This window comes from Dendropsophus ebraccatus, chromosome 1, assembly GCF_027789765.1.
Source record: "Dendropsophus ebraccatus isolate aDenEbr1 chromosome 1, aDenEbr1.pat, whole genome shotgun sequence".
Classification (NCBI taxonomy): domain Eukaryota; kingdom Metazoa; phylum Chordata; class Amphibia; order Anura; family Hylidae; genus Dendropsophus; species Dendropsophus ebraccatus.
The window spans coordinates 210,071,830-210,085,962 of NC_091454.1; the positions used below are offsets into that span (position 1 = coordinate 210,071,830).

A 14,133-nucleotide genomic window follows, 5' to 3' on the forward strand; every position below is an offset into this window, starting at 1 on the left:
AGGAGCGCAGGAGAAGACCTGCAACATGCTTACGTAAGTATGGTGCTTGTGAAATCATCGGTCGCCCGCCACGCATCGATATTCCGCGCAGCGATGTGCAGTTGGTGCCTGATGATTTTAGGTTCGAACCTAAATAAACGATCAGCCGATGACACGATCATCGGCTGATCGTTGTCTTTATTCCACAGAGCGATAATCGTCCGAATCGGGCTGATGCGGCCGATTATCGCTCCGTGGAATAGGCCCCTCACCTGTATGTGCCAGTACTACTGTATGCAACCCATTGGTTAAAAGGCCATTTCGAGGGGGTCCTGGTAGAAATTACAAGTCATCTGCAAAACTGCTGTTTGACAAGGTGTAGCCATTTGCAGTGTCAAAGTCTTCAACTACTTATATTATACGTGCAGATACCCAAGGGAGATGGCTTCCAGCTTACCTTCACCTCCAGACACCATTCTACACTTTATGAATACAATTAATCTACATAAAAAGTGGAGTCATTTTGCACTTTGTCATGTTTTCCTAATTAGACAACCTGTGTTACACTCCAGAGCTGCATTCATAATTCAGCAGTCGACGAATTTCTAGCTGTACTCCTAACACTTGCTGTGGTGTTCTGGTAATCGAGCATTGGATCTGTATATTCTCAGATTATGTGGAGTTCTGCGACCCCGAGGCCAGATTACAGCAATCTGATCTGGGAATGAAATAAACTACACATATAATGCGGAGTGACAAGTGTAACATGAGAGCCGCATTTTATAAATCTAATAAAATCCTATAGATGGCGTATAAAACCCGGTTAGTAAACACTGCGCTGCCTGCAGATTACTAGCAGCTGTCCTGGAGATTGCATTGGCAAAAACATAGGAATCTTAAGGGACAGCAAAATATGTAGCTGAGGAGGAAGAAAAAAACAGAAGAGGAAAGGTGGGTCAGTGAGTCAAGTGAATGAATAATAGGCAAAGAAATAACAGGGAATGAGAGGGGAAAAGGGGATAGATGGATGAATGAATGAAATGAAGAAGGACAAATGAATGAACGAAGGGGGCAAACAAATAAAGAATTAGGGGAGGAAAAGTTGTTGAATGAACAAATACATGAATAAAATGATGAATATTGAATGTATGAATGAATGAGGCAAACAAATGAAGAATTAGAGGAGGAAAAGTTGGTGAATGAACAAATACATGAATAAAATGATGAATAACGAATGTATGAATGAATGAGGCAAACAAATGAAGAATTAGAGGAGGAAAAGTTGGTGAACGAACAAATACATGAATAAAATGATGAATAACGAATGTATGAATGAATGAGGCAAACAAATGAAGAATTAGGGGAGGAAAAGTTGGTGAATGAACAAATACATGAATAAAATGATGAATAACGAATGTATGAATGAATGAGGCAAACAAATGAAGAATTAGGGGAGGAAAAGCTGGTGAATGAACAAATGAATGAAATGAAGAATGACAAATGTATGAACAAATGGAAGAGGCAAACAAATATAGAATTTGGGGAGGAAAAGTTGGTGAATGAACGAATAAATGAATGAAATGAAGAATAATGAATGTATAAATGTATGAATAGGGCAAACAAGTATAGAACTAGGGGAGGAAAAGTTGGCGAATGAACAAATAAATGAAAGAAATGACAAATGGGGCGAACAATGAGGGGAGGAAAAGTTGGTGAATGAACAAGTAAATGAATGAAATGAAGAATGACGAATGTATGAATGAATGGGGCAAACAAATATAGAGGTGGGGGAGGAAAAGTTGGTGAATGAATGAACAAACATAAATGAATAAAATAAAGAATTAGAAATGTCAAATAAAAAAATATTAGGGGAGGAAAAATTGATGAATGAATGTACAAATGAACTAATTGAAGAAAGACAAAGGTATGCATAAATGCACGTCGATGACAAAGAACTAGGTGAAAACTTGGTAAATGAATGAATAGATAAACATTGAATGCATGAAGGAATCAATTACTATTACTTAATTTAATTAGATTAAAACAGGGTAACAAATATAAAAAAAAAGAACTAAAGAAAAAAACCATGATGAATGAATAGCAAAACATGTCAACAAATGAATGGAAATGTGGACAAATGTGTAAATAAATGAATGGAACAGGTAAGAAAATAACAAATAACTACTGAATGAAAGGTTGATGGATGGATGAATGAACAAATGACTGTATGACTGAATATATTATCTTAATAAAACAGGCTAATTTATGGCAGAGAAACGTATGTTGAGGAATGAATACATTTTTTGACAAATGAATGGAAGTATGGACCATGTATAAAAAAAGAAATGCTGAATTGAACATGTAAATGAATGACAAAGAAGTAAAGAAAGAAAGGTTGAAGAAAAAAATTTATGAATTGATTACTGAAAGAACGAATGAACAAATAGATGGATGAATTTATAATGGATCCTAAATCAAAGAGGGAAAGTAACAACAGAAAACTAAAAAAAAACAAAACATAAATGAACAAATATACTTGAATGAATGAATGAAAGAATGAAGGAAAAGGGGTTGATAAATGAATGAAGGAGCAAATATATGAATGAATTATTTATCGTCCAAATTGGTACAGGCAGTCAACTAACAGAGAACTGGAGGATAAAAGTTTGCTTAATGAATAAACAAATAGAAATATAAATTTATGAATGAATGAACTGACAAATGGATAAATTAATGAAACAGGTGAATGATAAATAAAATATCATGTAATGAATAAATTAAATTAGGCTTTGTTCAAAAAAAGGAGAGGCTGGAGGGAGAGAGGACAAATAGATGAATGAATAAATGAACCAGAAGGGAACTATGATAGACAGTTGTTAACAGAGTGAAACAGAGGAGGGAAATAGAGAGACAAATGAATGAAAGAATTAATAAAAGCGATGAATAAATTAGTTCATTATCGTATTGCGCCATAGACTCTTATGTATTTATAGTCATGTTGAGTGGACTTGCTGAAATGTTCGGGTTTGGCGATGTTCTCCGAGCTCAAACTCCCGGCATCAGGAGAAGTAGGATGCTGCCCTGGGGCTGCCAGGAAAACATGGATACAGCCGATCATTCCATGTTTTTCTAGATTCAAATCAAATGCCGAGAGTTGGGGTTCAGAGAACGTCCGCTCATCACTAATTAATAGCAATATATACAGCACTGATTTAAAAAAAAAAAAATGAATGAATGAAAGGTGATCAGATGCCAATTAATTCAACGATTAAATGAACCCAAATGGTAGATATGAATTTGAGAGTACAAACAAAAAGAGGGAAGGTGAATGAATGGACAATTGTTAAAAAGAGGAGTAATTTAGAGGAAACTGAATAATCAGATAAAGTACAAGTAGGTCCATTAGATACTGTATATATGATATATGCGATGAATGAATGAATGAATGAATGAACATATGGAGCAGAATAAATATGAGATCATCAGGTAAGGCATAAATAAACTAAAACTAAACTAAAACGAAAACCTAAACTAATAGGACAAATTAATGAAAGAAAGAGAAATGGAGGAACTAACTACATGAATGAATGAATGATAAATTAAATGAGTGTAAATTGAACAGGTATGTGAAGGCAACTCAGGATAATAATATTATGCGGAAACATGGCTTTTTATCAGTGACAAGGCCTGTACAGTTAGAGAGGACTCTTTTTTTTTAAGAATGAATGCACCCTACATGAAATAAAGTGGAGAATATTCACCTCCATTTCAAATTCAATGTAATAACGTCTGACTACGACTACTGCCGCAGTGGGCGTGCCCCTTTAGTCAGCATATTTTTTCTGATAAAAAAACACATCCTTCATTAATCCATTAATGTAGGAAATCTGTAAAAAAAACTATGGTGAATGATAGAGTGGAGATGATTCCCATTCCCAGCACCGGTCTAACCGCTGCGTTCCCAGGTGATAATAATAACTACCTGCCCCCTGTGCTTCCAAATGCAATAAAAACAATTGATAGTTACAGATGTGCCTCATGCTTTAGGCCTGTTCATTCACATCCATCAGACGGGAAATAATACGTGTGCATGACCCTGAAAATGTACGAAAGTGAGTCAGCTCCAATAGGGTTTACCAGTAGAAGTGATTCACAATTGATCTTTTTTTTTTCTTTTTTTTAAATTTTATATTTGTATGAATTAAATTTGAGAATCAGTCAAATCGGGTTTGAATTCAAATTGACAATTCTATAGAATTAGGATTTTTTGGAAATGTTCTCATCTCTCTTTACCCTCAACTAGCGGTTGGGGGAAAGATCAGTAGCAACATAAGAAAATATTACTTTACTGAAAGAGTAGTAGACGCTTGGAACAAACTTCCAGCAGAGGTGGTAGGTAAATCTACAGTAACTGAATGTAAACTTTTTAAGAATTTTGAATTTTAAGCTAATCAGTAAGGAAATGATATGAGGGCAGACTAGATGGACCAGGTGGTCTTCTGCTGCCGACAATCTTCTGTGTTTCTGTGAACACCTGTTTACTTTTGACCGATCCAACTTTTTGAAAAAAATGTATAGAAAATTTACAAAAAATTGTCCAAAGAGGCAATTTTAGGTTGAATTCTTGCTGGACTTTAGGAATCCGGGGTGGATAAGGATGAAGAGCTGGAGCCATGAGATGAGGTGTCACCAGAGAGGTGAAGAAGTGTCGGAGATACAAGGCAGAGGGCAACAAGAACTGAGGAGCCATAGGATGAGGTGACATGGGAGGAGGAGGGGGGGGGGGGGGAGGCCGAAAAGCCTGTACTAGATGAATAGAAGAAGGAGAAGGGGGGTGAGGAGAGGGAGAGCGAGGAGGAGGGAGGGACAGACAGAAGAGGACACACAGCCAGACAGAACTGACTGCAAGAAAACTGATACCAGGACTAAGGCGAGCACTCATCTCTCCCCCTGGTCTCCGCACACATGGATACCTAGTAGTGTGATTACAGCCCTATGGTCCCGCCTGTGTCTGCGCATATCTAGCACATAGAGACTCGCTCCTGCCCTGCACTATGGAAAGGTGGAAACTATCATGGGATTGCTGGAAAGTCACCGTACTGCTGCTGCTGGTCCTGCAGAGAGTCTGCACACAGAGAACAGGTACTGCATGGGCGCAGGGTCATGGGAGTCTGGGAGTAGCAGAGCTGAGTCGGTTACAGCTGTATGCACTGGAGGGGGTTCACCTGCAGTCCTATGTAAATCCAGAGATAACACGTTGTAATATGACCAAAGCACTACTGCCTCACATAGATGTAGCAGAGCTGTATTTGTCATCTATTTGATGCTGTACCAGGTATGCCAGCAGTCCTATGTAAATCCACAGATAACACTAGAGCAGCGCTATTGTCTCTCACAGATGTAGCAGAGCTGTATTTGTCATCTATTTGATGCTGTACCAGGTACGCCAGCAGTCCTATGTAAATCCACAGATAACACTAGAGCAGCGCTATTGTCTCTCACAGATGTAGCAGAGCTGTATTTGTCATCTATTTGATGCTGTACCAGGTACACCAGCAGTCCTATGTAAATCCAGAGATAACACATTGTAATATGACCAAAGCACTACTGCCTCACATAGATGTAGCAGAGCTGTATTTGTCATCTATTTGATGCTGTACCAGGTACGCCAGCAGTCCTATGTAAATCCACATATAACACTAGAGCAGTGCTATTGTCTCTCATAGATGTAGCGGAGCTGTATTTGTCATCTATTTTCTACTGCACCAGGTAGACCAGCAGTCCTATGTAAAATCACAGATAACACATTGTGATATAACTTCTCTTAGAGAGATGTAGCAGAGCTGTATTTGTCATTTCTTCAGTGTTGCACCAATTGATGCATTATAATCATTTTACCCATAACAAACTCAGCACTGCTGCATCTGAATTTAAGATGTATTAGAGATGAATATTCCTTTAACAAATAGGGGATGAAACATTTATGCATCATTGTTAAAATGAGGCAAAATTACCTGCAGTCCCATGCAAAACCTCAGATAAGACATTGTATATAAACTAATAAGAATTATGAGGATGTAGCAGAGTTGAATGCAGTTTACAGTATATGATGCTAAATCTGGAATAAGACTCAGATGGATGTAGCAGAGCTATGTATGTGTCTTTTCACTGTTATAGTTACATCATGATAATTCACCTAAGAAAATGCAGTCTGCAGTCCCATGCAAAACTACATATGGCAATAGCTATAGATGTAGCAGAGCTAACAGCGTGTTGTAGCTATTAAGAGGTGTGGTATTTGCGTAACTTACTATAGTAAGAACATGCCGTATGTTTACCTGCAGTCCCATGCAAAACTACAGACAATAGAGTGTTTGTCAACTGATACATTGAAATATAAATAGATAGAATGATGCAGATGTAGCAGAGCTGATGTCAGTGTGTGATGGATACAGATGTAGCAGAGCTGATTTCAGTATGTGATGGATAGAGATGTAGCAGAGCTGATGTCAGTATGTGATGGATACAGATGTAGCAGAGCTGATGTCAGTATGTGATGGATAGAGATGTAGCAGAGTTGATGCCAGTTTGTGATGGATACAGATGTAGCAGAGCTGATGTCAGTATGTGATGGATACAGATGTAGCAGAGCTGATGTCAGTATGTGATGGATACAGATGTAGCAGAGCTGATTTCAGTATGTGATGGATAGAGATGTAGCAGAGCTGATGTCAGTATGTGATGGATAGAGATGTAGCAGAGCTGATGTCAGTATGTGATGGATACAGATGTAGCAGAGCTGATTTCAGTATGTGATGGATAGAGATGTAGCAGAGCTGATGTCAGTGTGTGATGGATACAGATGTAGCAGAGCTGATTTCAGTATGTGATGGATAGAGATGTAGCAAAGCTGATGTCAATATGTGATGGATACAGATGTAGCAGAGCTGATGTCAGTATGTGATGGATACAGATGTAGCAGAGCTGATGTCAGTATGCGATAAATACAGATGTAGCAGAGCTGATGTCAGTATGTGATGGATACAGATGTAGCAGAGCTGATGTCAGTATGCGATAGATACAGATGTAGCAGAGCTGAACATGACAAATAACTGGTTATACTATCTTTGTACATTATAGCGGCTGTTCCCATGTACAAGACACATATTGTGATTGTACAATAAATTGTGGCAGGCAACAAACTCAGCGCTGCTACATATGTCAATTCAGGACGCTTCGAATAGTTCTGCGAACTACTAATTCCCAGGCTGTCAGGGCATGCTGGGAGTTGTAGTTCACCACAGCTGGAGCGATATGATGTCAGTGGGACTAGTAAAAGCCTCCGAGCTGAAGTTCAAGCCAGAGGTCAAGATTACATGTCTGAGGCTCCACTACATGTTCTGGCACAGCAGAGCTGTATATGCTGCCTGAGGCTGGCAGGGGGCTGTAATGCAGGTCAGCTCAAGTGCAGGGGGGGTCATGTAAGGGTGGTCTATGGTAGGGGGGGGGGGGCTACGATAATGAAGGGGTGCTGTATGGTAGGGGGGGGCTAGAATTAGGGGGGCTCTAGTGTAAAAGGGCTTTATTAAAGGGGTTCTCTACTATAGGGGGCTCAAATAAGGGGGTGCTTTAGTATGGGGATATAATGTGGGGTAACAGGACACAGGGGTATATTAGTGTATGGTGCTGTGATGCCGAGCTGCTTGAGTGTAGCAGAGATATAGTGCAGGGAGCTCTAGTGTAGGGGGATATATACAGGGAGCTCTAGTGTAATGGGATATATACAGGGAGCTCTAGTGTAGGGGATATAATACAGGGAGCTCTAGTGTAGGGGGATATAATACAGGGAGCTCTAGTGTAGGGGGATATAATACAGGGAGCTCTAGTATGGGGGGTATAGTTCAGGGAGCTCCAGTGTAGGGGGATATATACAGGAAGCTCCAGTGTAGGGGGATATATACAGGGAGCTCTAGTGTAGGGGGATACAATACAGGGAGCTCTAGTGTAGGGGGATATAATACAGGGAGCTCTAGTGTAGGGGGATATAATACAGGGAGCTCTAGTGTAGGGGGATATAATACAGGGGTCTCTAGTGTAGGGGGATATAATACAGGGAGCTCTAGTGTAGGGGGATATAATACAGGGAGCTCTAGTGTAGGGGGATATAATACAGGGAGCTCTAGTGTAGGGGGATATAATACAGGGAGCTCTAGTGTAGGGGGATATAATACAGGGGTCTCTAGTGTAGGGGATATAATACAGGGAGCTCTAGTGTAGGGGATATAGTGCAGGGAGCTCTAGTGTAGGGGGGTATATACAGGGAGCTCTAGTGTAGGGGATATAATACAGGGAGCTCTAGTGTAGGGGGATATAGTACAGGGAGCTCTAGTGTAGGGGATATAGTGCAGGGAGCTCTAGTGTAGGGGGATATAGTGCAGGGGGCTCTAGTGTAGGGGATATAATACAGGGAGCTCTAGTGTAGGGGGATATAATACAGGGAGCTCTAGTGTAGGGGGATATAATACAGGGAGCTCTAGTGTAGGGGGATATAGTGCAGGGAGCTCTAGTATAGGGGGATATATACAGGGAGCTCTAGTACAGGGGGATATAGTGCAGGGGTCTCTAGTGTAGAGAATATAATACAGGGAGCTCTAGTGTAGGGGGATATAGTGCAGGGAGCTCTAGTGTAGGGGGATATAATACAGGGAGCTCTAGTGTAGGGAGATATAATACAGGGAGCTCTAGTGTAGGGGGATATAATACAGGGAGCTCTAGTGTAGGGGGATATAATACAGGGAGCTCTAGTGTAGGGGGATATAGTACTGGGAGCTCTAGTGTAGGGGGATATAATACAGGGAGCTCTAGTGTAGGGGATATAGTGCAGGGAGCTCTAGTGTAGGGGGATATAATACAGGGAGCTCTAGTATAGGGGGGTATAGTTCAGGGAGCTCCAGTGTAGGGGGATATAATACAGGGAGCTCCAGTGTAGGGGGATATAGTGCAGGGAGCTCTAGTGTAGGGGATATAATACAGGGAGCTCTAGTGTAGGGGGATATATACAGGGAGCTCTAGTGTAGGGGGATATAATACAGGGGTCTCTAGTGTAGGGGGATATAATACAGGGAGCTCTAGTGTAGGGGGATATAGTTCAGGGAGCTCTAGTGTAGGGGGATATAATACAGGGAGCTCTAGTGTAGGGGGATATAGTGCAGGGAGCTCTAGTGTAGGGGGATATAGTGCAGGGAGCTCTAGTGTAGGGGATATAGTGCAGGGGGCTCTAGTGTAGGGGATATAGTGCAGGGAGCTCTAGTGTAGGGGGATATAGTGCAGGGAGCTCTAGTGTAGGGGGATATAATACAGGGAGCTCTAGTGTAGGGGGATATAATACAGGGAGCTCTAATGTAGGGGATATAGTGCAGGGAGCTCTAGTGTAGGGGGATATAGTGCAGGGAGCTCTAGTGTAGGGGATATAATACAGGGAGCTCTAGTGTAGGGGGATATAATACAGGGAGCTCCAGTGTAGGGGGATATAATACAGGGAGCTCTAGTGTAGGGGATATAATACAGGGAGCTCTAGTGTAGGGGATATAATACAGGGGTCTCTAGTGTAGGGGGATATAATACAGGGAGCTCTAGTGTAGGGGGATATAATACAGGGAGCTCCAGTGTAGGGGGATATAATACAGGGAGCTCTAGTGTAGGGGATATAATACAGGGAGCTCTAGTGTAGGGGGATATAATACAGGGAGCTCTAGTGTAGGGGATATAGTGCAGGGAGCTCTAGTGTAGGGGATATAATACAGGGAGCTCTAGTGTAGGGGATATAGTGCAGGGAGCTCTAGTGTAGGGGGATATATACAGGGAGCTCTAGTGTAGGGGGATAAAATACAGGGGTCTCTAGTGTAGGGGCATATAATACAGGGAGCTCTAGTGTAGGGGGATATAATACAGGGAGCTCTAGTGTAGGGGGATATAATACAGGGAGCTCTAGTGTAGGGGGGTATAGTGTACGGAGCTCTAGTGTAGGGGGATATAGTGTACGGAGCTCTAGTGTAGGGGGATATAATACAGGGAGCTCTAGTGTAGGGGGATATAATACAGGGAGCTCTAGTGTAGGGGGGTATAGTGCAGGGAGCTCTAGTGTAGGGGGATATAATACAGGGAGCTCTAGTGTAGGGGGATATAATACAGGGAGCTCTAGTGTAGGGGGATATAATACAGGGGTCTCCAGTGTAGGGGGATATAATGCAGGGAGCTCTAGTGTAGGGGGGGGGGAGTATAACACCGGGGGGCTGTAATACCTGGGAGTTATAATGAGAGGAGCTCTAGTATAGGGGATATAATACAGGGAGCTCTAAGTTAGGGGGATATAGTGCAGGGAGCTCTAGTGTAGTTGAGCTCTAGATGGTGTCATGACTGCTATACCAGGATGTTATTACACTAGATGGAGCTGTAGTAGTTCATCCAGGAATCATATAGCATGGAGTAATCAGCTTTGGTGCTAGGTGACATCCTTGTTGTCAGAATACTCGGTCTAGGTACCTGCAATGTTCTGTAGACCCCTGGACTATGTCTATTGGTGTCCTCTGCCCATTCAGATGGTAGTTTTTATCTATAGGTGTCTCCCCTTGTAGTCCAGACAACAGGGGCGGGATACCTCTGTCTGATGACATCACTGCCCCCAGCCTGGTGATGTCACTCACATCTAGGCCGCCCCAGTCACATATCATCCCGCCATCACTGCTGGTGGAGACATTACTGTGGAGAGTACGGAGGACCTGTGAAAGTGGCAGACTGGAGTGTGGACAGGGCTGAAATATGAAACATTTAACAAGTTCCAGGTTGTTAACTATGCGGGGGATCAGAGGCTTTAGGTCTTATCTGTGATCTGTGTGTGTGTGTGTGTGTGTGTGTGAGGGGGGGGGGTTACATTCCAGAATATGGAGGGAAAAGAAGAAGAGCTGGGGGCATCCACCTGCTCATAAGTGAGGACCATGGCGCTTACTGACCGCAGTCACTGATGCCCCCTGGGTCACACGGTTCTTCTCTTGGTGCTATTGGCTGGTAGAGGTTGCAAAATGTCATTGTTCTCTATGGGGATGGCAAAAAAGAAGTTGATGGGCACTCACCATAAAATATTCAAATTTTATTGTAGATAGGGTAAAAATTTGTTTATAGTTGAGCAGACGGCAAAGACGCCAGCACCATGAGGCTGTCTCAATGCCATCTGCTCAACTGTGAAAGGATTTTTAACCTACCTGTATCTACAATAAAGTTGGAAGATCTTATGGTGAGTGCCCTTCAACTTTTTTTTTTGTTTTCTAAAATGCGAAGATTTATACAAGTTTTGTCAAGAAGAGAGCGCCCCATTTGTATAAGCATACTCTGAAATAGTCTATCGGTTATAGCTACGCAGACACTCGTGCCAATTGCTATTTCTCTTGATGGAACCCTCTGTGGGGATGGATTACTTATCTAATCACTTATCCAATGTGGAAAACGCCTTTTCATGACCCTTTTAGGAAGTGTATAGAAGGGGGTTCACTATCCTCTTCTCTTGGCTACTGTGGACAGTGTTCACAAAGAGCGTCTCTTGCTCTGGAGGACCAGTCCTGTCCTGCCCTGCATTGATATGAATGGGCACCCTGTAATGCTTCATTTCTCCTGAGGTGATGCTGCAGAGTTCTTGTTTTCTCCAATGCAAGATCAAGAACATGAAGACTTCTCCTCCTACTGGAGATGAAAGATTTTTCCCCCTGACCCCTTATAATCTTGGATGGATACTTCTGTGTAATGTGAGACGTGTGCAGGTGTCACCCACCAGTCACTGTATGGGATAAACCCACCAGCTGTCAACCCTTCCAGACTATGTTCCTAGTTACGTCATAGACTGGGCCGGGTATATTGGGGCTGTCCAATTTATTTGTAGTATTTATCTATTTATTTTATTTTATTTAACATTTATTGTGAATTTAATTTAAACACGCAGTACCAGTTTTCACCACTGCAATCTGCTATTCTATATCATAGACTTCAATGCAACAGCACCCCCAGGCTCTTAGTTGTTTTTTTTCTTTCTTAAAGTGAATTTACCAGCAGGTACATAGCTTTAAGATTTCTACATCAATAGGCTGTCGTTGGCGTGGGGTGGTGCAGTACTTTTTTTTTTTTGCACCCAATCGTACATTTGCTTTAAGATTTTTAAATATTTTGTGTATATTTGGCATTTGAGGTGATAAAAAATTTCCCACTATTAGCCAGTGTAAAAAGGGCTTGTCTAATCCAACCAATTACGTTAAATTATGAGCCTCCTAATGGGTCACTGTGGAAAACTCTTCCCATTATAACAATTAAAGAGGTTATCGAGGCCTAGGAAAACAGCTCCACCCCTGTCCTCAGGTTGGATGTGGTATTGCAGCTCAGCTTCATTGAAGTGAATGGAGTTGGGTTGTAATACTGCAAACAAACTGAGGAAAGGGGTGGTGCTGTTTTCTGCCGCTAAATTCTTCTAATACTGGATAATCCCTTTCACTTCTAATCCTGCAAGCTCCCAGATGACTTCATTATTAGGGAGGAGACATTGCCCAATGGTGATAACCTCAGATTATTATGTCTGGATTGAAGATGTCCCCGACTGATCCTGAGAATGGAGGCACAATCGTCTCCACAATGGAGCGCTCACCATGCCTGTGGGGCCACTACAGCCTCCCCTCCATTCATTCTCTATGGGCTGGTGTCCGTTCTTGGGATCGGTGGGATTCCAGTCGTCGAACCTAAAGCAAACAGCTTCTTATCCCCTATAGAGAAAATATATGGAAGACAAACTGGGGTGGAAATTATGACCTGTGCGAATGTGCGTGACCTTGTATTTGGTCAATAGGTCTCCATGGCAACAGTGAACCTGACAGGGTGAGTGATGTCATCAGAATGTGTCAGTGGTGCAGCCTCAGGCCTACCAGAATGATCAGATCTCAGCATAGAAAGAAGTTGAGATGTTTTATGGTAGACGTCCGTTTTGTGTACACTGAGCCCAACAGGTCACAGGTTTGAAAAGTGGAGTCCCCCTTTAAGTGTAAGACGTATTCAGGACCTCACCCATCTTCTGATATTGCAAAATTTCTGAGTCATGAAGCCGAGAAAAAGAAATTCCTTCTTCCATACGTTGCATGACTGAACACTTTTAAATTTAGTCGGATTCCAGGTTGCTAAGCAGAGGATGCCGCCTGAATGTCAATCCCATGATGGCTGGAGGCCTCCGCTCCCTGTCCCCATGGAGACCCTGAGAATATGCAGACTCTGTACTAATGTAAAGGCCATGGGGTCCCCCTCTGAATACATGTGGGGTCACGTTCTCGGTACTTTTTTAGTCGGCAGATTTTGTTTTGGAGAATTTAACTCTATCATTGTCATGAGCGATGTGAACGGCAAACAGTAAGGACTATGGGAACAGAAATGTGAGGACTGCAGTATCATCCCCATCATCCGCCATCATAGGGACAGGCTTGGAAAGTAGCTATCTGGGTAAGCTTTTTTTTCGCTCTTCTGGCATTGTGTGCATATGGGTGATGTCACTTGCGCGTTGCAACAATGGGAGGGAGGTAGCGGCCTGTTGTGGCCAGGCGTGTAATGCTGCCTCTGGCCACAAGAGTAATTGACAAGGTTAGGAGCCAATAGCTCCTGGCCCGGTCAATCACAGTGCCGCATTTAACTGTATACGCTCCTGATTAGGAACATGTACAGTTAAAGAGCCAGCGCCAGCACCCGGTGGCATTTGCATCCAGAATTCCTGACAGATTCCGGAACTGCATCCTGTCTGGAATTCTGGATGCCCCATTGGGTTCTATGGGGCATCTGTGACAGAACTATGGACAAATATAGGACATGTCCTATATTTTCTGCTGCTTTTTTCCAGCATGGACCCTCTTTAGTAAAATTCCTGAAGGGTATCCGCGCCCAATAGAAATTTATCCGAATTTCCAGATGAGAAATCCGGATAAATTTATTGCACATGTGAAGGGGGGCCTTATACAGCTCATATTTCTTTCAGAAGTCTGGTAAAACTGAGTGACAACCCATATGGGAGCTTTAATAGATCAGTTTATCCACAGATGTAGCAGAGCTAAGTTTGTTATTTAGCACAGCTTATTGTATAAT

The 14,133-nt window shown here is 42.2% G+C and overlaps 1 protein-coding gene across 1 annotated transcript in view; it reads left to right on the forward strand.

The window, feature by feature from the left end:
* Window positions 1-4,893: 4,893 nt before the first annotated feature.
* Window positions 4,894-14,133, forward strand: part of COL5A3 (collagen type V alpha 3 chain) — a 129,673-nt gene continuing 120,433 nt past the window's right edge. Inside the window, exon 1 of the mRNA XM_069946380.1 lies at window positions 4,894-5,121. Coding sequence (XP_069802481.1) covers window positions 5,034-5,121 — 88 coding nt within the window. The 5' untranslated portion in view covers window positions 4,894-5,033. The remainder of the gene's footprint in view (window positions 5,122-14,133) is intronic.